We start from the raw sequence: 20339 nt of genomic DNA on the forward strand, positions 1-20339 counted from the left end.
GTTTGAAACGTGATTCAACAATTTTTAGAGGCGCCTCAGAGTCACCACTCGAGTGCAAATAGTTAACCCTTTGAATTAAAATATGTTGTTGCGTCTAAGGAAAGGGTTGAATTCACCCAACGTTCCATATTTCCAGGAAATATGTCCAATGAATAAATGCGGTTCGTTTAATTGTTACAATTTATTATCTCAATCATGCTTTAGACTTCTACAATGTAATTTTAATATGTACAGGATGGATTGTATAACTTGCACACCTCAAAGTATGTGCTTTTAAATCATGCATCTAATTAAAAAGTATTAAATAGAAAAGTTGTAGAAGAGAAAAAACGTGGTGATGTCGTATTTTCTTTTCTTTTTTTTGTACATAATGTAGTTTTCGAAATTTCAAGGCTAATTTCTCTTTTTTAAAACGACAAGGTATATGTTTCTCATCGAAAAAAATTCGAAACATTCGAAATTCGACGAAAATACATCAGGGATTTACCAAACATTAACTAATTTTAATAAGCAGTAAATTTGAACGTAAAACGCGTTGTTTAAGGGCTTCCAAACGATAAGATGTCTTCCGAGAACGCGACGATTTTAATGAATTCGTCAAGATGGCCGCTGATGATAGATCCGCAGCTGCAAGGATTGAAATGGATCAAAAACCGTTATGGGGACGACTTAAAAGTGCTCAGGCTGACTCAACACAATTACTTAAGCGTCGTTGAGATCGCGATCGCAAATGGAGAAACCGTTTTAATTGAGAACATTATGGAAGGAATTGATCCTGTATTGGACCCTGTCATTAAACGGGATTTAATTAAAAAAGGAAGGTATATTTCTGCCTTTTGTAGACCAATAATACTAGATTGTTAATTAATGTTTTCAAATGAAAACAATTTATAGGCTAATAATATATATATATTAGATTGATAACTAAGGTTTTCAAATGAAAACAATTTGAAACAAAAACGAAGCAAGATCGGTTTACCAACCGAATATTTGTTTATCAAGCAAAAAAATTGTCAAAGCTTCCGTTAAATTTATTATAAATTAACCTTCATTCTTTACATCTATCTTCTAGTTGATAATAAGACCAATTCCGTAAGTGTTACGAACAAATTTTTCTTAGGAAGGTAGTATTATCTAGTAGTAGAACTTTTCAATCAAATTGTACGATCGCAAATTTAATCTATACAATGATGCTAGTGTAAAAGGTTACAGATATAGTAATTTCATTCGATGCAACATATTTTTCTAAAGGGCTATAAGAATTTGGGACAAAGAAATCGATTACGATCACAACTTTCGGCTGATTCTACAAACAAAATTGGCCAATCCTCATTACAAGCCCGAGATACAGGCACAGACCACGCTAATCAATTTCACCGTAACAAAGGACGGTTTGGAAGAACAACTATTAGGGGATGTCGTTAAAGCTGAAAGGCCTGATTTAGAATCCAAAAAGGCAGAGCTGACCACGCAACAGAATACATTTAAAATAACGTTAAAGGTTTTGGAGGACGACCTACTGCACAGGTATTGCTTTTTTGAAGCATTTTATTCCATTCAACTGATAGCATATCCTACAAACAATATTTTTCTCAAGTTTCCTAATGATTTGATGATTTCTTTAATACTCAGACAACGGTATCAGGTCTATTTGAACTACGAATATAAATATTCTTAATTGATAATTCAATTTTTGATAATTAATTGAAATTTTCACATATTCCAATAAGGTCTACAGATGAACTAACGCGTTTCCAGGTACAATGAAAAATGTTAATAAATATTAACAAATATTATAATTAACTCAAAAGGATATTCTGATTTCGAATACCATTTTTCAAACAATTTTTCGGAATTCTTTCTAAAAGAACTGTTAAACTTTCGCTTTAGGTTTGACATATTCGTTTATGTGTACTTAATGAGCATGATCAATTTTTATAAGGGAAAACAAAAATTGGGTGTATTATATTCAGTTTCGTTGAGTGTTTTACAAAAATTCCGTTGATACAAACATTTATTATTATTTTGCAAATTCAAACAAATCTTTTCGACGACATAGCATCGAAGTGATCTAGACTATTCATCGGAGAAAACATATTCTTTGAAATTTTTGTTATTGCAATTTGTAATCGAAATTTCTCTTTTTCAACTACCGAAAGCGTATGGAAGCCCTAAGCAAACGTAATTTTTCAACGAATTACAAGTTTTTCAATTCCATCACAGCTGAAATTTAATTCTCGTTCAAATTTTTTTGTCTACAAGATTAGTTACATAGCATAAGCTGTTAGTATTAGTATATTAAAGTTACTGAGATGAATTTTGTTTTATTCTATTCAGAGTTCATTATAAATAATTAATAGTGTTTGTCAATGAAAATGGAAACCTTTACTATTATAGCACTTTCTTTGCAGATCATGACTTTCTAATACTTTACCTTAACAAAAACAATATTACTTCAAACTTCGACGCGCGTATAGTCCTCACGCGACAAGATAGCACTTCTGTGTTTACATCACCGCCCCCCTTATTAGCTACTCCATTACCACAACTATCGCTATTGATCTAAAACCATGATGAAGACCGCCAATAGTCGACCAATAGCGACCGCTGCGGCAGTGGGGCAGCTAGTAAGAGGGGGAATGTAAGCACAAAAGTGCCTTCTTGTCGCGTGAGGAGTATAGCTCAGTCATTTTACATAAAATATAATTATTCTTAAAGATTATCAACAGCAGGACCAAATATTTTAAGTGACGTAGACCTGGTAATAAACCTCGAGACCACAAAGAAGACTGCCGCGGAAATTCAAATAAAGGTCGCCGAAGCTAAAGTGACTTCTCTGAAAATAGACGAAGCTCGAGAAATTTATCGCATAGTGGCAACCAGAGCTAGCCTTTTGTACTTCGTTTTAAATGATCTCAGCAAAATCAACATGCTCTACCAATTCTCCCTGAAGGCTTTCAGTGTGGTTTTCCAAAATGCCATTCGATTTGCGGAGGAAGCGGAGGCGTTGCCAACTCGTGTCGCCAATTTGATCGACAGCATCACCTATTTAGTTTTCATTTACACGAGCAGAGGATTATTTGAAAATGACAAACTGACTTTTCTTTGTCATATGACAATTCAGGTAATATTATGTTTTTTTACATTATTGACGAACTAAACCTAATATATCAATATTCTTAAATTGTGTTCAGTTCTACATTTTAGAATGTAGCTGTGCGTTTGTTACCATAATTAAACCATTAAACCATTATCGTTAACAATTATACAATTTATTTAACAATGTTCTTCATCGATTATTTTGATGAAATTGCACTTTTCTCATCTCAGAAATGTACTTTGCCAAATATTAAATTTGTACCATGCATCAAATTTCAAACTGTATCAGCATCAATTGCTTCTGTATAAAAAATACCGGTTAGCAAAGAAAAAGACGCTGGCAAATAACGTTTGAACAAATCTCATTTTTATAAATTAAGATGTTTCATAGTAATTTCGTAAATAATAATGGAATAAAATACATGACGTCAAAGTGACATAATTTTGTTGTACCGCGCGATTAAAACGTTTCCAGATTTTTATGCAATCGGAAGAAATAACGCAATCCGAGCTCGATTTTCTTCTACGATTTCCATACATGATCGATCTAACCAGTCCTGTAGATTTTCTGACAAACGTTGGCTGGGGCGGTATCAAATATTTGAGCCAAATGGATGACTTTCGAAATTTAGAGAAAGATATTGAAGGTGCAGCGAAGAGATGGAAAAAGTTCGCCGAATCAGAAACGCCGGAGCGCGAGAATTTTCCGCAGGACTGGAAAAACAAAACTGCTCTGCAACGACTGTGCATTATGAGATGCCTTAGGCTAGATCGAATGACTTACGCGCTCAGGTTTGTTTATTGACAATAATGCACAACGATATGTATAGTAGAAAGTTTTAGTGAAGCACTTCAATGTATGTCTTATTCACTGTTCTATGATAAAGCTTATTGGGATAAGAAAGATTTTAATTGTTATAATATTATGAATCGTTTTTCCATCTTCTTCGTTTATAAACTATTTTAAAATATTACAAGCTATTGAGCTTATCATCTCGGTGAATAATGTACATTAACAAATTTTCAACAAAACATATTCAATAATCTAGAAAATATTAGCAAAGGAGATCATATTAGCTATACTAGCGCTATCTCTGAATTTCTTAAAATTTCGTTGTCATCATATTTCTAATAAAAGAATTACACTACAATTTTTACATTTAGCAGTTGTTCTACCCTCGTTAATTGAAGGGGTTCAAGTCATAGTGATATTGAGCACATTTTCGCAACTGTTAAAAAGACATGTGAAATAAGTTATAAATTAACTATAAAGTTAAACGATACATTAAACATTACAATCGTCAGTAAATAACAACAATATTTGATTCTCGCAATAAGAAAAATGAGACTTACACCACTGTGTTTTTGACCCCCACAATTGTACATATAACATCTTTATAAAATAAATTTTCGAACCTAAATCGTGGGAACTGTTTTTGTTACTAAATAAACAGAATGGCAGTTATGAGAGAATACAAGTCGAATATTTATTCGTACTCTATAACATGCGTCGAGTTTAATTGCAATCAGCAACTTTAAATTGCGTGGCGTAACTTGTTAGCATTTTGTTTTTAAAATTCAAAATAAATATTTATGAGAAACGTCTTCTTTATCAATTATATCACAATTTTAATCCTCATATTATTACACGATCATATAATAACTCTAATTATCTGCAATAGAGTAATTAATAGACTGCGGATTTTATGCATTTATAAAAAAAAAAATGGGTATTTGGAACGGCAAACAGTTGAAAGATTAAAAATATTTAACAATGCCAATATGTTACTTTCGACCTACTAAAATTATTAAGGAAAAAATTCGACTTTTAAGTTGCTCCTATTTTTTGCAACAGATACAGACAATTTTTATTTTGCACAAAGATTCGCAGTCTAGCAATTAATAAATCCATTAACGAAGACTGAACTAAAAAAATGTTTGTAGGTGCTTCGTAGAGGAAAAACTGGGTTCAAAATTTGTAGAATCTAGATCTCCACCTTTTCACAAATCTTTCGAGGAAACGAGCTCAATTACGCCTGTATTCTTTATTCTTTCACCAGGTGTCGATCCTCTGAAGGTAAATAATTTTGCAAATATTACGTACTTCGTAGCATTTTTAAATCCTTTAAACAATTCTTAATCAATTGTGCTAAAACACTCATTTGAACATTTGATCAATCAGGAATTAACGTATCAGAAAATGATACTTCTGACAGAAAACGAAATCCAGTAAAATATGGTTAATATACGGGGTGTTTTTTATAAATCAAACATCTAAATTATTTATGTTACTATTAAAGGTAGGAAAAAGTGGCAAAGATGGACTTGGTATCAAGATGTGCATCTGATGCCCACATCTGTTTTTTTACGATGCGAAGATGTATTCGGAATCGAGACGAGTTGAGCGATCTATGAAGCTACATATAACCTTGAAATGATCTCCAAGATGAAAATTCATACTATTCACATTTTTCAAAGCCACCTTCGCCACTTTTTTCTATCTTTGTTAACAACAGAGACAATTTGGATGTCCGATTCAAAAGGAAGATTCAGTGTGCAACCTTACAAATGCTCACTATTAATTATTAATTAATTATAACTATTTATTTATTAATTCATAATTAATAAATAAGTAGTCTACACGGTAATGTAATTGTTCGATAAATGTGAACAGCTGAATCAAACTGCAGTTATACACCGAGTAACGATAATATTCGGATATCCTTTAAAACGCGACAACTCTTCTCAAATTGTACTAAGTAACTTGAATTTTTTGGAAATGTTAAACCGAAAAGATGAGAGAATGATGTTTTTTCAACAACGCATTGTTCGTTGTGAGCTCAGCTAGAAAAATTGGAAAAACATGATTTTTTTTCATTTTTGTTGTCATCCCAGCCAGTTGCAATTTTTACAAAATTTTGTCAAAGATTCTTCAATTAAATACATATAGTCTAACATCTTTTAAAACATTCTGAAAACAGTCATTGCGTTTTAAAAAGTGTCCGAATGTTATCGTTGCTCACTGTACAAGATCTGTCCCAAAAGTATCCGACCTCTGCTGACAAACCTGGAAGTTCTTTTCTTTCATGGCTGGCAGCAACTGCGTCGCAGTTAGTTTCATTGCATTCAGCCTTTCGATGGTTTTCTCAGTTTTGGGAATAACCAACAATAGTACGGGGCTAGATCCAGGCTATACCGGGGCTGCCGAAGCTGAAGAATGCCATGCTTTGTCTACGGTACGAACAGGTACGATCAAGCTTGATGCAAATTCTTCGCTCGACTCGCTCCATCATCGTGTAATGCAACGTTCGGGAAATTTCACATTCACAAAACTGCGTATTGCTGTCGCTTGAATGGTTTTAAATTTCCGTTAATCGGTAAAGGTAATTCTAAAGGACCCCCCCCCCCCCCAAGCGCTTCATACCTGCTCTTTATACGGAGAATATCCTACGCAGAGGTCAGGTACTTTTGGAACAGATCTCGTATATTATAAATTTCAAAATAAAATCACTGATATTAAATATTCGCTTTCCTGATATACGGGGTGAGTCTCGTAACTCGGCAGTTCGATCATAGCTTCAAATAAAACTTATATCATGAATCTTAGACCCTATTTGGTATAATACTTTTTTATGTAGAATTCAATGCTTTATCTGAGAATTCGGAAAGAAACATTAACTATTCCATTTAAAAAATTGAAGGTGACTTGCGTATCTTGATAAAAAAGCAAAATAACATAAGACTAATTAGAATACTATATATCCCCCTAGAAGCCATGTAACTTTTATCTGAAACATTTTTTCGTATAACAAATATTAGTTATTTGAAATCGTCATAGTATGAGAATTGTCCAGTATGTTTAAGGCTCACAATCAGTATAATACAGACATAATAACAGCGCGAATCTTTAGGATGTTGAAAAACTGGGAAAACAATTGGGTTTCACATTTGAGGGCAGAAATTTCCATAATGTGTCACTGGGTCAAGGACAAGAACCAGTGGCCGAGGAAGCGATGACTATTTCGGCGAACGAAGGACACTGGGTGATTTTGCAAAACGTTCATTTAGTGAAGAAATGGTTGCCTACGTTAGAAAAAAGAATGGAACAATTATCAGAAAATCCTCATATCGATTATCGATTGTTTATTAGTGCTGAACCCAGCCCAGATCCTCGAGAATCGCTGATACCGCAGGTAATTTGACTCTCAGATCTCAAAATGTTGTGGAACGTTTGCAAAATTATTATTTCAAGAAAAATGTTGATATACAGTGGTGTGCATAATTATGAACTCAAAGTAACTAATTAAATTGTTACTGATATCTAAGCGAAAACTTAACAAAATACCATATTTGTATATCTCTATTTTCTATTATTTCTAATATACATATAAATATATACAAATACGATATTTTCTTAAGTTTTTTTTTAAATGTACAGAATGTCTCAGCTAAAGAAGATCGTTTGAATAATTATAAGTGCTGTGGATAGTTATAAACTCAAGGTAACTTTGACATTTTTACCGATATTTAAACAAAAACTAAAAAAGGCTATACTTGTATATTTCTATTTTCTATTGCTTTTAATATAGCCAAAAATATCGCTAAAAATGTAAATGTTACTTTGATAGTTTTACTATAATTATTCACACCCTTGTATACTTTTATTGGAAACAGTACGTCCTCTTTTTTTATTAACTGTTTCATATGTTCAGGGAATTCTGGAATCCGCTATAAAAATCACGAACGAACCACCCTCAGGGATCCAGGCAAACATTCACAAAGCATTGGACAATTTTAGTCAAGAAACTTTAGAATCCTGCAGCAAAGAAACCGAGTTCAAAACTATATTATTTGCTCTGTGTTATTATCATGCTGTGCTTGCTGAACGCAGAAAATTCGGTGCCCAGGGATGGAATAGAGTACCAACTTTTTGAACAATTTAATAGTAACATGTTAAATATTAATGACGCGTCGGTCATGTCTAACTGATGTTAGATAATTCATTTTTATTATGATATATTTGAATAAATTTAATTTTTCTAGAATTCTTAAAAAGTACAAGAATTAAGGGAGTATTCTGATGTTGTACTTTCAAACAATATCAATATTTTTCGTACTTTCTTAAAGTATAAGTATTATACATAGAACATATGTGCAACATAATTTATTTATTATAAAATTTATAGCACTGAATGGGACCACGTATTTATTCTCTCCCTTTTCTAGTCTTATCCATTCAATGTTGGTGATTTGACGATCAGTGTGTCGGTGTTGTTCAATTATTTGGAGAACAGTATCAAAGTGCCATGGGAAGATCTTCGCTATCTATTTGGTGAAATAATGTATGGTGGTCACATAACAGACGATTGGGACAGACGATTATGTAGAACATATTTAATGGTGTACTTGAAACCGGAATTAGTCGAAGGTAAATAATATTTATTATAAAACTATGATATTATTATATTTAAAACTGCAAAGTTGACATTCAGACGTCGTCTACGAATAATAATATTACCCATCGTTTTACATCATTGTCGATGTAAAATTCATTGATTACAACTCTGATTTTCCATTCGTAATTTCCATTCATTTCAATCCATTCGAAAGCTTTCTTAAAGCGATATCAAATTTTCTGATTGTGACCTTACAAAAATTACAAACATTTTCGTCAAAAAACACGTTCAATCATCACAAATGTATTAGGTTTATAAATATGTGAAAAAATGTCTGCATAACGATTATGACTGCCAAAAACAGACAATTTATTTTGGTGTCAGAAACCATTCTAGGTTTGAAGATTACAACCAGAAAACGAACGTTGTCTGTCACAATTAGAAGCATTACGAAACATTGAAAAATTATGAACATTTTGTAAATTATTAAGAGAAGAAAGAATTTCTTATTGAACTGTTGTTTCTTGCAAGAAAATTATTACTTTGTATAAAGATCCGCAGTCTACTTATAACTCAAAGATTTTAAATAGCATTCATGGAATTCAAAATCACTTTCTAATCGAGGTTTACAAGTTTAAACAATTTTGAAAGTCTACACCAGAGAGCCTAAAAGATATTGTATTGCCATATTGTTCTCATTGTCAAAAGAACTAAAGAACAAATTTGTTTTATTATCCATTATTTATTTGTACCTATTACTTAAATAATATTGACGACTAGTTATAAAATGCAAATAATATGATGCGGCTTTCGTTATTTTAAGCGGCAATCTTTTAAACTTAAAATTACTGAAAATTATTGTTTCTTTTATATTCAGGTGAATTATACCTGGCACCGGAGTTCTTGGTGCCGCCTAATAGTGATTACTCGGCATACCACCAATATGTAGATGATTTCCTACCTAGTGAAAGCCCAGTTCTTTATGGTCTACACCCAAACGCCGAAATTGGTAATGGATTAACGCTCTTAACACGTTAAGTGTCGAATATCAGCTCCTAGAAAATCCCGCGATATCAAAATCATTAGATTAATGAATTCGAAACTGGAAAATTAAGATTTACCATAGCAAATATCGGTTTAACTCTTTTATATTCTAAAAATCCGAGTAACATCTAGTTTGTCTAGGACAGGGCTCGGAATTAACCAGCACGCAACATGAGGGATAGCCCTCACCATCCTTATGTTGCGTGCTAGTTAATTCCGAGCCCTGTGGTCTAGGATATTATATGATCGACGCGGCACTCGATCTGCTAAAATACTGTATCATTAAGTGCATGAATAGTTTCAAAATATTATTTAATGGTCAGGCCATTTACGTTTCTCTAATACAACACTCTGACTAGGATTCTTAACGTCAACCGCCGAAAACTTGTTTAAAACGTTATTGGAAATGCTGTCGCAAAGTGTAGGCGATGCGGAAGGAGACATGTCGAAGGAGGACAAAATAAAAATTATTTTGGAAGATTTATTAGATAAATTACCAGAAGAGTTTAACATGTCAGAACTCTATGGCAAGGTAACCGAGCATTTCGTTTTGTACATGTATTTTTATAAGTGTTCAATGACGTATAAGTTATTGTCTTAAACCTCTATTGAACAAATTTTCACGTATACAAAATTAGAAATAAAAAATTTAAGTCATCGTTTTTATTTTAGCATTTTTAAATAAAACAGTTAATATTTCTTCTCGAATTCGAATAAAATGTTGAATTATATATAAAAAGTATTACGCTAAATGAAATACAAAATACATAGTTACTACAACGTAATTTACTTTTGCTAATATCTCAGTAACTATGTATTTTAGACCCCCCCCCCCCTATACATGTATAAGGAGTTTCAAAATTATATGCCACAACTATTACAACGAGATTCAACGCCTTTTGATCGATGGAGATTTAATATAAAAAAAAGTAATCGCAAAAATTAACCTTGAGCATCATTTCCAAAATCAAATTTAAGTATTGTTGGTACATGTAGTACTTCCCAGAGGGATTAAAAGTATTAAGGAAACCATGGATCGTCAATGAATTTGGAAAAACAGGTTCCCAAAACAGGTTGCACCCTGAAAATCATGCTCAAAGTCAACTTTTCGGTAACTTTTCTGTGATATATTGAAAAATGATACATTGAAAAATATTAGGTTGAAGATCGTACGCCCTTTGTCACAGTAGCACTGCAAGAATGTGAACGAATGAACATACTGTGCGAAGAACTTAGAAGATCCCTTCGAGAATTGGATTTGGGCTTGAAAGTAATGAATAATACTACGTGACAAATGAACTCGTGCCAATATTAATCAGGAGTAATATCTGCAATAATGAAATATTGTGAAATTTATTTTATAACAGGGAGAGTTAACAATTAATGCTGAAATGGAAGATTTAGAAAATTTTATAATGATAGACGCCGTTCCTCCATCTTGGACAAAACGAGCATATCCTTCAAGTTTAGGATTAAATAGTTGGTTTGCCGACATGTTAAACAGAATAAATGATTTGTCCAATTGGACGACAGATTTTGGTGTAAGTTATTATTCCAATGAATTAAAAAATATGTAGAGTTGAATACACTATAATAGTAAGTTAATTAAACAATTTGTTTTATTGTAACATCAATTTCATACATTGCAAAGAGATACCATGATAAGAACAATTAATCAAATGTAAAATTATCTAAAAGTGAAGAAATTATTAACTTTTAGCTTCCTAGTTCAGTATGGTTGGGTGGTTTTTTCAATCCACAATCGTTTTTAACTGCAATCATGCAACAAACCGCACGCAAGAACGAATGGCCATTGGACAAGATGTGTCTATACTGCGAGGTCCTGAGGAAAAACAAGGAAGAAATCACGTAATTATTCACAATTTTGCTTAATTCGGATTTATTTCCTCTCACATAGTGTTCTATTATTAATTTAAACGGATAAACATCGTGTGCAAAGACTTAAAAATAAACTATAACATCAAAAATAAAATATTAAATTATTTTATATCATACACTTTTGTTTGCCTTTTAGTTGAAGAGTATCCAAATAATTATTTATTTGTACTCACTCTAATACTCGTTCAAATCAAAGTTCAGTTGAACAATGCCCAACTTCGATATAATAATGATCGTTGAAATTTTGTAATCCCGGTTTATAGATCAGCGCCAAGAGAAGGAGCATACATAAATGGATTATATATGGATGGTGCACGATGGGATACGCAAACCTCCAGCATCGTAGATTCTCGATTCAAAGAATTATATCCATTAATGCCAGTCGTTTATGTACGAGCAATCACGCAGGATAAGCAAGATCTGAGAAATATGTATGAATGTCCTGTATACAAAACCCGATCTCGCGGACCAACTTATGTGTGGACTTTTAATTTGAAAACCAAGGAGAAAGCAGAAAAATGGATTCTTGCTGGAGTAGCCATTTTATTGCAAATATAAATGTATTACAATAATTGATGATTAACTGAAGTAAATGTTATTTACTTACTCATGGAAATAATAAAAATATAGGGAAATTAGAAGAGTATACAAATGTCGTATTCTTTTCTACCATAGCTTCAATAACATTGATAAACTAGCGTTATGGCCTGATTGTAAATCATAAATCCTCAAACAGTTCTGTTTATAAGTTTGTATAACGTTTTTTGTTTTTATCTCCCTCCATAATAGTCTTCGTTATCGGTTAAACGCGTTCGGGAATTTAATAACTTCGTATTTTAAAGTATTCGAAATCTTGCCGCGAATTTAAGAATCTAATTGCCAGAATCTAAACCGATCATGACACCTGTAGGCAAATTGCGGAATTTCGGAACTAATAAAAACATAACAGCAGGGAGCTTACCTGCATAATAGTGTACAGAGTGTGTACATAGACCCCTGACCCCTCTATGTATTCCTAAGTCTGTGACTAAAATCACAACTCTGATGTTACCGTGTACTGTGTACTCTGTACTTCGTGCCTGTTATTTTAAAGCAATATCGAATTGTATTGAATATTAAGATATAAGATACAAGTCACCGTTGGTGACTTTCAATAATTGAACCGGGGTGGAACAGGGAACAGAGATTCTGACCTCCAATGTTGATTTCTGTTAACAGTTGAAATTTTCACATTTATATTATGGCTGCAAAGAGTGTTACTGTACTTACGCCAAATAATCGCAGACAAAATGTTAAAGTTACACCAAACACGACGATCTTTCAAGTATGTTACTTGTAAATGTTTTAGTAGCAACATATCTAATGTCAACCTCTTATGTTAAAACAAAATGATTATTTTTAGATTTTGGAGGAAATATGCAAGAAGCATGAATATAATGTAGATGATTATGATGTAAAGTAAATATTGCATACCGAATTAATTAATATTAAATATAGAGCTGTAAAACATTTAAACTAACTGTAATATTTCATTTACTTTTCAGATACCATAATCGGATATTAGATATTAATACAATATTAAGATTCTCTTCAATACCAAACAATGCATTATTAGAAATGGCACCACGTGCTAAACCACGTCCTAGATCAACTGTCACAGTCTGTATACAATCAGAAAATGGAGAACAAATAATAAAGGAATTTATGCCTAATATAACATTAGCGGAACTTTTATTACAAGTATATCCTGATCGAGAACTTGATAAAACAGCTTTAACATACATTCATCGTGAGGTAAGAAAATATTTTTTACTCAACTTACTATATGATTTTTCTTATTCAAGTATATAATTAATATTAAATATTTATATTAAATAATTATTAACATTTTTGGTACTATATTATTTTACATGGCTGTTATAATAACATTAACATGGCAATGTATTTACATAATTTTTTTTTAATATTAAATGAAAATATTAAAATTTATTAGTTTTATGTTTAAAGTTTGCAAAAGCTAGTTAATATTTTATTAACATCTATATTTACATATAATCCTCAGGCCCCCTCTATTCTCTCCTTATTTTCACTATCACATTTCTTTTACTCATTCCATCACCAGCTTTCCTCATTCACAATTATATTTATTGTTATATCGCATTCTGGTTCACTATACTCTGTTGCTAAATTTTCCATATTTCCAACAAGTTCTTCCCTCATTACTCTCTCAAAAATCATGATTTTGAATAGTTACATGAGAAATTTCTGTGTCAGTACATTTGCAATGTATACTAGAAAATTGCAAACTCGTTAATACAAGGGTAATTATGTGTTTTAAAAATCCTGTACCCATTCACTATTAAATCCACATTTCTGTAACTTCTTATTTTAAGATATAAAATAAAATATAACAAATTAAACTTTGTTGTTGTTGTAACCTGATGTTTTGTAGTCATGTATTCTTTGTATAAGTGTATTAAAAATTATACGCAATTTTAAAAATTATAATTACATTATGTATCAGAAATTATAAACACTAAAATACTGATACATCAATGTAAGAGAAATAATGGCCTATTATTTGTTCTGATTAAGATAAATTATACTATTTAATCATTGTACCTTTTTCTCAATGAGGCAAAATCTAACTACACTAACTGTAACTGAAAACTAATGTATTTTTATTCATATTTAAATCGAGTATTAGTCCAGTTTCTTATATAAAATTGACTCATATTATAATCTGTGTAGTTTTTAATATATGACTAGTATTTTAATATTTTTAATATTCATATATTCGTGTATTAAACATACATATTGTAGAACATGGATTTTTAGTTTTTCAATATATATTACACATGTTCTTTCTACATATGTATGTAGATCATGACTTGCACTGTACAATATTAATTTTCAGGTTTTTGGAACACAAGCTTTGAAGGATACAACTTTGATGTTGTTAGGACTTACACATGGTAAAGCTGTATTACGATTATTATATCGAAATCCTGAAGAAATAAATGCTCCAACTTGTAAGAATGCTGAAACAAGTGATCAAAATAATAAAATCGAATCTTGTATGAAAGTTAATAAAACAGTAGATTCTATAGTTGTGAAAGAAAGTAAAGAAAGTAAAGCTTCTATGACAAGAGAAAATGAGTTAACATCATCAACAAGTGCAAGTGATCCCATCGATAGTAATATAGACACCAAAGATGAAGAAATCGATACACATGAAATACACTTTGTAAGTCTTTTTAGTGTTATGCATATAGAGAATATTGAAGATCACCATTGTTGGAATATCTTAATCAAGTATTCTTATTAGCCAGTATTAAACTAATAAATACAGTTTAATTGTGAAATAGGTGATTAAACTTTGGTAGTCTATTTTGCTACTTTTAAAACCGAAAAAATGATTGTATTTTGACTTGAAAAGATTATTGAAAATGACTTTTAACAAAAAGAAAAAATTGTTGATGAAGATAAACTATTTTCAAATTATTAAGAATTAAACGTGTAACAATGGTGGTAGATAATTACATCTCTTGATATGTGAATATTCTCAATAGTGTTTTATAATTTAGCATATTTCTAGTCAAAAACTGTACAGTAAAGATCAAAAAACAATGCAAAACATTTCCACTTGCGATGATAACTTTTGTCACTTAAAACCACAAGTCTTATAACTCAAAAAGATGCCCTCATATGTTTAAACATCAGTTTCTGTACTACATGTTATAACAGTGTTTATAATTCTTCATTACAGTTAGGTGAAAGGAATGCTTTGGCATTTAATCAGGCTATGGTTCAAGCATTATCTAGAGATGAATTCCCTGACAGTTTCTATGATGTAACTATGGAAGATGCAAAAGTATTACTACGAGATGCTAAACGTCGTAGAGAAGAGTTAGAAGAAGCTCCTCTTTTAACAAATGACCTGCGCGAATCAAATCACGAAAAAGTGATATCAACTAAATTAAACAAGTACTACCAAACCATAATCCGTGTACAATTTCCAGACCAGTTTGTGCTTCAAGGTATATTCCAGCCAACAGAAACAGTACAAATGATATATGATTTTATAAAAAATTATTTGGATGATCCAACTAGTGATTTTACAATTTGTAAGTACAACTTTTATTTAATGATTTCATAAGTTATTTATATCACAACATAATATATGAACCGATATTTGGATATTAATTATTGGTGATGAAATATTCTAAAAAAAATATATGCTTTACGAAAAATTTCATGTATGATAATTTATGGATAATATGAATAGATTTTTTCCAATTTTAATATAAAATACGTTAGTTCTTACAATTACAAATTTGTTTACTCTTTTACTGACATATTCTAATGGAAAATGTCTTTGATATAATGATTGGCAACGTATTTTTTACTATTCCACGATTATTATGTTACCATATTATATTATCATATCGCTATATTATTTAATTATTTTGTAATGAAATGATGGAATTTTTCTTGCTTTCTTTACATTTAAGGAAATTTGTATTTATATTTACTAATATGTGAGACATCTATTCTAGAAGAGTATATACTTTTTTTTGTATAATAACTATTTCATTGTTTAACAGTTACTGCACCTCCAAAACATATTTTGGATCCTAGTAAACGTTTAATTGATGAGTATTTGGTTCCTTCTGCTATAGTTTATTATTCAGGATCATCACACTTAAACGCAGATATTAAAGAAAAAATTGTAGATCCTAAAGAAATTGAAATCCAAGTTGCCAAATTCAGGTAAGTGATCAATAATCTATATATTACAAAATAGTTTTTATTCATTGTTCTTTCTTATACATCCAATCTTCTTTTCCAGAAAGTCGATGTTGAATCCGAAAAATGAAGCAGTTAGAAAAGACATTACTTCAACTAATACGAATAGCAAATCTAATCGTACAGCAAATACCACTATGTCAGTAAGTGACGATAAAATAAAAGCATCAAAATTGTTTAATTCATTGTTAAAAAAGTGAGATAATTTTATCATATAAGGATTCTTTATTAATTTGTATGTACATAATTATACATGAATAAATGTATGCATTTTTACATTACTATTATTCAATTATGTAATTCAATATACTTTTACAAGCTAAACATTAACATAAAATTAAACTGCGTGTATAAAAGAATGTTAGTTGTGTTAATTTCTAAAAATACAAAGTGTGATATATAATGAAAGAAGTATAATTTGTTGACTTTAAGAATAATTCTGGAACTATAATTTTGTGGTATAATTTTATAATAATTACTCTTATTTAGTAATGTTGTATCTACATGTAAATATGTGAGTCATTTTGTTTATAGAATTTATTAATAGATATTTTTTCTCAACTGACGGATAGCTTTAATTTATCTTGAACTGGTCAACAAAGAAACTTTAGACGTGTTAACACTTATTAATATACTTTATAATCGATATCATTAACTTTGTAAATCAGGGGGTACAGTCGTAGGTGATTGCAACTGTAAATGCATAAACCGACGAACAGGACCGCCAATAATGTTTCCAGTTGGTCCTGAACCACCTGCTTCTTCTTTAATACTTTTCATTAAGTTTTCTTCTATTCTATCAGATCTTGTACTTGTCTCAAATCTTTCATCTTTAACCATTTCAGATTTTAATTCTGAATTTAACAGGCGCATATACTTATCCATTTCCCCACCTTTATCTTCATCATCTTCACCTAGGGATCCTTCCGAACTTCCTTCAAACTCTCCTTCACTTCCTGGAACAACTAAATCTAATATACCTTGCAGTGTAGAATCAAATATGTCTGCATCAAATTCAATTTTTCCATTATCTTCTGGATCATGCATTATATCAGCTTCCATAGAACGATCTCTAAAAAAATATACAAATTATGATTTGTAAAAAGAATTAAGTAATTAAATTTAAATAATAACGTACTCTAAAAATTGTACACCATCAATATCACTGGTGTGATTGAAAAATGATTGTACTTTCTCCCGAAGACTTAGTGGTTCTTGCTTCTGATTTTTGTTTTTAACATTTCCCCATTGTTCATTTAAAAATGTTTCTAATTGTGCTGGATCTACGTTTAACCAACTGTCGCTATCCGCAGGACTTAATGCAGCTTCATCTTGTACTACATATGAAATATATAGTATAACAATAATTGTATGCTATTATGAAGACTGTATTAATATTAATCATAAAGGAATTACCATGCAGATCAATATCATTAGACTGTATGCTTTCCCATGCTTCTAAAACTTTCTCTGCGTCACTTTTAATATTATTTGTAACAGAATTAAATGAATGTAAATGTTGTAAATAATAATCTTTTGCTGTGTTTAGAAGCTTCTCATACTCTTGACTGCCTTTTAATAGATCTCTAAAGTAGCCACTAGCTTCTAAACGTGCTAAATATGCATTTAGAGCATATTCATTGATTTTTGATTTATCAGAATCATTGACAGTTTCTTTTACTCTATGTCTACGTTGTTCATGTGCATGAGCAACTAGCATTTCTAAACCACACGCTATCTTCACACCAAGGATATGTGCATTGTACTTTGAACAGTTTGTTGGAGGTATATTCCAGCCTGTTCGTGGATCTCCTGTGTATCGACAATGCATTGCCATTGCATATAGACATTTAGTCATTTTTGCATTAACCATAATTCGCTGTTCAGGAGGAAAATATCTCATAGCACGACAGACCTAGAATACACACAACATATTAGAACATTAAGGTCAATTTATATTGGTCTAAATATACCAGTTAAAAAAGTTATTACTTTTCTTTCAAGTGGATCAGAATGGCAAATAGTTCTAATAGCTGGTGCAACAAGCCTTGGTTCTTGATGAAGCATTGAGACTGCCTTTTCTGGCAGAAAAACTCTAGTTTTGTGATGTCTTTTTTCAATTTCATTTGGGTAACTATTAATTCGTTTTTGTAAAGCATTTTGTATTTTTTCAGATGCTTTAGATAGATATGAATTTTGTTGTACATTAGTTAATAAGTCAAGAAACGTCTTATATTTTTCACGAACTATATGTAACTCTCCATTATAAATATATACACGATTTTCACACGTTTCTGGATTAGCCCATGAAGGTAAAACATTTGCAGTCTCGATTAATAAAAATTCTCCATCAGAATCTATTACTTTAGCAATTAGTCCATCAAACTTCTGTGTAAGTTTATATATAAGAAATACGATAAACCATTCATCGCTTATATCTTCGTCAAAGTGCAATGATATGTAAATATGGGGTAATATATCACACTCTAAAAAGATAAATGTAAAAATATTACATTAAAATAGTTGATAGATCCAAGAAATGCTTAAACTTAATACAATCTATTACCTTCAACAGTTGACGAGTTATCTACCAGCTTTTCTAATAATAATGCTTGCTTTGTTCTAGGACGCAATATTAAACTGTCACTATGCCAGATATAGCCTTCAATAAATGGTGCAATTTCTTCATTATATTTTTCAATTTCTTGTGAAAGTATTTCTTCTGTTATTGTCTCTGGAGGTTGTGTATAACAAATTTTTGGATATAGGAAGCATTCAAGAAAATCATCTTCTCTTACTTTAGTTATCTTTGTATGTGCCATAGTTTTGCTACCTAACATTTTTAGCATATTAAATATTAAAACTTTCGTTCACATTCTTCATTTTATTGTTTGTTTTGAAACAGTAAGTAGTATTTATAAATGTAAAAAGATGAATAATAGATATATATTTATAAACATTGGTAACTAATAAAAAAAATAAAGTAAAAAGACTTTTTATATAAATTCTTCTAAAACGTAATTATCCAAGATTTTTATAAATAATGTATAAAACACTTAACTGTGTTTATTAAAATGAATTAGTGTTTTTCAAACACGTTAAAACCCCTTCAAATTGTTCACACACACAAAACTACATACAGTTCTACATACACATGGCTTACTTTCTGACCTAGTGAATGCGCAAGGCGCGAAAGATGTAGGTACCAAATACAGCTACGATGTTTGATTGGTACATTGACCGAAGCAAACACCGCCGAATACGTGTGTTTTATCTATCTATAGAAGCCTGCTTTGTGACATAAGTCAGATGTTTTGTCAATAATAAACTTCTCTGAATTTTGAATGACACAGAGATGATGAGTAATATAAACGAAATGTTCATAATCTACAAATGGACAGTACTATAAAGTGCTTTCATTAATAGATGTATCTATTCAATTATCGACATTAAAATCTTAATTTCTCTATATAATAAATAATTTACATGTGCGAAAGAAGTTTATCAGTAAATTGTATTATTTGTACTTTTTGATTCATAAATATAAAATGAGGCGATAACTTGACATTTTTCAAGTGCCAATTTTCAGTAGACATGAGTGCACAAAACACATTTGCAGAGACAAAAGTGTATTTTTAGTAACTGATTTGTAATGCGCATGCGTCCGTAAGTAGATTCTTCATGAATATATAGCATCTAGTAAATTAGAAATTATGTACTTACATACAAACATATTACTGTATAAAATAGATATAAAATTTGTCTTAAATGTGTAAGGACATTCAGTTGCAAAACATTGAAATTATTTAATTCGTAAAACGTGTAATTTGTTAAGTACCATTTTCTATCATGATACTTTTCAAATATTGCCACGCTTTTCAACGTTTCCAATTTGAATCACTTGCTATGATTCAAGTATAACGTGTCAATAACATCACTTGTGTGTGATTTAAAAAATACATTGAAATTATTCATTATTTTAATCTAGACAAAACAATTCAAAAAATGAATGTCCATATAAAATTAATCAGAATACTGAACCAGTTATTATTATAATGACAAAATAAAATCTAAGAATTTGGTAAAAATATT

The 20339-nt window shown here is 30.8% G+C and overlaps 3 protein-coding genes across 4 annotated transcripts in view; 2 read left to right on the plus strand and 1 right to left on the minus strand.

Moving 5' to 3' along the window:
• LOC117219107 (dynein beta chain, ciliary) overlaps window positions 1-12044 on the plus strand; it is a 60084-nt gene extending 48040 nt beyond the window's left edge. The window contains exons 42-55 of the mRNA XM_033468002.2: window positions 545-821; window positions 1252-1527; window positions 2719-3124; window positions 3575-3891; window positions 5044-5176; window positions 7011-7292; window positions 7812-8018; window positions 8326-8527; window positions 9373-9504; window positions 9899-10071; window positions 10699-10809; window positions 10907-11080; window positions 11260-11408; window positions 11702-12044. Coding sequence (XP_033323893.2) covers window positions 545-821; window positions 1252-1527; window positions 2719-3124; window positions 3575-3891; window positions 5044-5176; window positions 7011-7292; window positions 7812-8018; window positions 8326-8527; window positions 9373-9504; window positions 9899-10071; window positions 10699-10809; window positions 10907-11080; window positions 11260-11408; window positions 11702-11996 — 3134 coding nt within the window. The 3' untranslated portion in view covers window positions 11997-12044. The remainder of the gene's footprint in view (window positions 1-544; window positions 822-1251; window positions 1528-2718; window positions 3125-3574; window positions 3892-5043; window positions 5177-7010; window positions 7293-7811; window positions 8019-8325; window positions 8528-9372; window positions 9505-9898; window positions 10072-10698; window positions 10810-10906; window positions 11081-11259; window positions 11409-11701) is intronic.
• A 428-nt stretch (window positions 12045-12472) lies between these two features.
• On the plus strand, window positions 12473-16523 carry LOC117219125 (tether containing UBX domain for GLUT4). The gene is made up of 7 exons (XM_076525716.1): window positions 12473-12762; window positions 12841-12896; window positions 12983-13232; window positions 14356-14685; window positions 15208-15565; window positions 16046-16211; window positions 16291-16523. Exons 1-7 carry the CDS (start codon window positions 12679-12681, stop codon window positions 16445-16447), a joined length of 1401 nt encoding a protein of 466 aa, XP_076381831.1. The 5' UTR covers window positions 12473-12678; the 3' UTR covers window positions 16448-16523.
• Window positions 16453-19437, minus strand: ecd (ecdysoneless cell cycle regulator). Of its 2 annotated transcripts, XM_033468036.2 has the most exons (6): window positions 19309-19437; window positions 18814-19080; window positions 18240-18733; window positions 17664-18162; window positions 17386-17584; window positions 16453-17319 (listed from the first exon to the last, which is right to left on the minus strand). In XM_033468036.2, the coding sequence occupies exons 2-6, from the start codon at window positions 19067-19069 to the stop codon at window positions 16899-16901; spliced, it is 1869 nt and encodes a 622-aa protein (XP_033323927.2). In that variant the 5' UTR covers window positions 19070-19080; window positions 19309-19437; the 3' UTR covers window positions 16453-16898. The 2 variants fall into 2 exon arrangements, with proteins under 2 accessions (XP_033323927.2, XP_033323926.2); XM_033468035.2 differs by lacking the exon at window positions 19309-19437 and having other exon boundaries at window positions 18814-19301.
• Window positions 19438-20339: the final 902 nt, after the last annotated feature.

This window comes from Megalopta genalis, chromosome 12, assembly GCF_051020955.1.
Source record: "Megalopta genalis isolate 19385.01 chromosome 12, iyMegGena1_principal, whole genome shotgun sequence".
Classification (NCBI taxonomy): Eukaryota; Metazoa; Arthropoda; class Insecta; order Hymenoptera; family Halictidae; genus Megalopta; species Megalopta genalis.

Coding starts and splice junctions, on each gene's coding strand:
- ecd (XM_033468035.2), bottom strand. CDS start 19,096: ATGCTAAAAATGTTAGGTAGCAAAACTATGGCACATACAAAGATAACT. Junction 18,163..18,239: donor CTGATCCACTTGAAAGAAAA/GTAATAACTTTT, acceptor TGTGTATTCTAG/GTCTGTCGTGCTATGAGATA. Junction 17,320..17,385: donor GATGGTGTACAATTTTTAGA/GTACGTTATTAT, acceptor ATATTTTTTTAG/AGATCGTTCTATGGAAGCTG.
- LOC117219125 (XM_076525716.1), top strand. CDS start 12,679: ATGGCTGCAAAGAGTGTTACTGTACTTACGCCAAATAATCGCAGACAA. Junction 12,763..12,840: donor CAAACACGACGATCTTTCAA/GTATGTTACTTG, acceptor GATTATTTTTAG/ATTTTGGAGGAAATATGCAA. Junction 16,212..16,290: donor ATCCAAGTTGCCAAATTCAG/GTAAGTGATCAA, acceptor CTTCTTTTCCAG/AAAGTCGATGTTGAATCCGA.